Here is a 3474-nt window from a genome sequence, read left to right on the forward strand (position 1 = left end):
GAGCAGAAACAAGATGTGGTTGTGAAGCACGTTTGGTTATTGTACTTAATCGAAATAGTAAAAAATATGTGGTGAGTGAATTTATTGCTATGCATAACCACTATCTCCACCTCCCATCAACTGCGCACATGATGCCATCACAACAGAAAGTGGCTGCAACTCATGCTATTGAAATTGATTTGGCACATGAATCGGATTAAGATTAAAGCAATCTTATGAGCTTCTTAGTAAGCAAGTTGGTGGATATGATAATCTTGGTTTTACCAAGCAAGATTATAAAAACTACTTATGCACTAAGCGACAGAGAGACATGGAGCATGGGGCAGCTGCTTGCTTGGGAAGATATCTCGGTCGTCAACTTAAGGAAAATCCTTCATATTATTTCGCTACTCAATTGGACTGTGAAGAGTTGATTACTAATATCTTTTGGGCCGATGCAAGAATGATCATTGACTATAGCCACTTCGGTGATGTAATAATGTTTGATACAACGTATAGTACAAATAGAGATGCAAGGCCACTTGGAGTATTTTTGGGTCTCAATCACCATAGACAAACTGTTGTATTTGGAGGTGCACTTTTATATGATGAAACGATTGAATCTTTTGTAAGGTTATTTGAGACCTTCTTAGAAGCAATGTCTGAAAAGAAGCCAATCACTATTTTCACAGATCAAGATGTAGCAATGTTAGCTGCAATAAAAGTAGTCATGCCTAAGACATATCATGCATTGTGTAGTTGGCATATGTGGCAGAATGCTGAGAAACACTTGGGTCATTTACTCAAAAATGAGCCTCAATTTAATGCTGATTTCTTAGCATGTATCTATGAGTATGATGGTGAAGATGAGTTTCTTACAGCTTGGAATGAAATGCTAGATAAGTACGATGTTTGTGAAAATAAATGGCTAATTGGTATATTTAAATTGAAGGAAAAATGGGCCCAAGCATATGTTAAGAGAACTTTCACTGCAGGAATGAAGACAACCTAGCTTAGTGAGAGTTTCAATGCTGACTTGAAGGATTGCTTGCGTACTGATCTCAATAAAGTAGAGTTTTTCACTCATTTTGAAACAGTTGTCAATCAAAAGCGGGATAAGGAGTTAGAAGCAGAATACAACTCTAGACAGAAATTTCCAAGATTGAAGCTCAAAAGCTCTCCTATGCTTAACCAAGTAGCAACAGTGTACACGCCTAAGTTGTTTGATTTATTTCAGTCAAAAGTTGAAGAGGTAATGACACTTTCCATCCTAGAACGCAATGTGAGTCAAACACATAGTTATGTGGTTGGAGTATTCAATCAAAATGGAAAATATGAGGTCATGTGGAATCCATTAAATGAGATTCTATCTTGTAGTTGCAGAAAGTTTGAGTCATTTGGTATTTTATGTAAGCATGGTTTGAAAGTTCTTGATGTATTGGATATCAAGTTGATTCGTAATAGATATATCATGAAGAGGTGGAGAAGAGATGCAAAAGATGGAAGCGGAAAAAATTGCACAACACATAACATTAATCCGGATACTCGATTGGAATATGTAGATCGGTATCGAGATTTATGTCCAAAATATATTGAATTGGTGAATGAGGCATGTGAAACTAAAGAATGCCATAATATTCTAAACTAAGCAATTGCAAATTTGAAAAAAAAACTTTGTGACCTTAGGAATTACAAAGCTAATGTAGAAGAAGACATCATTAGGCCTTTCACCGATTTTGCAGACAAAGAAGATCAATTATGTGCTTCAATTATGATTGTACCAAAAGGGATAAAGAAAAGGGAGATTTATCGTAATAAAAAGCGTAGGACGAAATCATTGATAGAAAAGATGCCGAAACCAAAGGAAGGCACATCAAAGAAGCAAACAAAGAAAAGAAAAGTGCAGGAGGTAATCTTCTAAATTATCCTTATTTTCACCATTCTATTTTATTTTTACACATTAATATAGTATACTATTATTGTTGCTAAACTAGTACAATTTTTACAGGAAATATATGCACATGATGTCATGACACAAAAGAAAACTGAGGATATCTCTTCTAGAAATATTACTAGTTTTACACAACTTTTAATGGTAAGATATTTACAATTATATATTTTACTTTGATATTAATAATAGTTTAGATGCATGATTTGATAATTTTAATGCTAAGCTTGTGATATGTGTAATGCGTAATTGGTTTTTTTGTAGTCGGCTTCTACAAGTTCTGCATCACATCAGGGAGGCTCATAAGCAAGTGTTGCATTAGCATCACATTTAGAGAGTATATCAAATGTTGTAGGCTCCAACGACAAAATTAATGGTGTAGGAGGTCTTTTGACTCAAGAAAGTGTTGCAAGTGGAGGTCTCTTGACTCAAGGAAGTGTTACAAGTGGATGGAATGAGATGGTCCCTAAAGTCAAGCCATTTTTCTAGTTTAGGATCATGTTTTATAATCTATGACACATGTTGAGATTAAGTGCTCTTGTATTGTAATTTTCCTAGTTTAGGACTGGAGTTTTGATGGTCCAAAACTTAGTCACATTTGGTCACATTCAAATGTTCAAACTTAGTCACATATGTGACCAAGTGTTCTAGTTTTGTAATTTTCTTACTTTAAGATTGAAGTTATGATGATCCATAAATTTCCTTTTGTTACTAACTGACAATGATTTGTATGTCTGATGTATCTCTACATAATGTTAATTTCTGCATAATTATTTGTTGTTGCAAAATTTTCATGTTTTTCTGCATAATTACTATTTTTTGCAGATTGTACATTTTGCAGATTGTAATTTCTGCATAATTACTGTTTGTAATTTCTACATAATTACTGTTTCTGCATAATTACTGTTTGTAATTTCTGCATAATTACTGTTTGCGGTTTCTACATAATTACTATTTGTGTTTCTGCATAATTACTGTTTGTGTTTTCTGCACTGTTTTTGTTTTCTGCACCGTTTGTGTTTTCTACATAATTGTTTTTTTCTGCACTGTTTGTGTTTGTGTTTTTTGCATAATTGTTTTTTTTCTGCACTGTTTGTGTTTTCTACACTGTTTGTGTTTTCTGCACCGTTTGTGTTTTCTGCATAATTGTTTTTTTCTGCACTGTTTGCGTTTGTGTTTTCTGCATAATTGTTTTTTCTGCATTGTTTGTGTTTTCTGCACTGTTTGTGTTTTCTACATAATTGTTTTTTTTTTTGCACTGTTTTTGCATAGCTGTTTGTGTTTTCTGCATTTTCTGCATTTTAAGGCCAGAATGCAAGTACACATGTGCAAAGCAGTTAATCATTTTCTTTTATATTGCTCACCTAAAATGTGTACTTGGGTTGCACCCCTATGAGTTACTTGGCATTACAATCAAAATTAAATCCAATAGAGTAGACAATAAGAGAATTTAATAAAAAAAATGAACAAATTTTATTAAAATGTACACTTTGATCACATAACAAGAATTCCATTGAAATAAACAATTTGATTATAATAACATGAAA

At 33.2% G+C, this 3474-nt stretch overlaps 1 protein-coding gene across 1 annotated transcript; it reads left to right on the top strand.

Moving 5' to 3' along the window:
• The first annotated feature begins 310 nt into the window (after positions 1–310).
• Positions 311–2233, top strand: LOC126708404 (protein FAR1-RELATED SEQUENCE 5-like). The gene is made up of 5 exons (XM_050408199.1): positions 311–914; positions 1077–1545; positions 1666–1888; positions 1988–2074; positions 2192–2233. The coding sequence occupies exons 1-5, from the start codon at positions 311–313 to the stop codon at positions 2231–2233; spliced, it is 1425 nt and encodes a 474-aa protein (XP_050264156.1).
• The last annotated feature ends 1241 nt before the right edge of the window (positions 2234–3474 follow it).

Source organism: Quercus robur, chromosome 12, assembly GCF_932294415.1.
Source record: "Quercus robur chromosome 12, dhQueRobu3.1, whole genome shotgun sequence".
NCBI classification, from domain to species: domain Eukaryota; kingdom Viridiplantae; phylum Streptophyta; class Magnoliopsida; order Fagales; family Fagaceae; genus Quercus; species Quercus robur.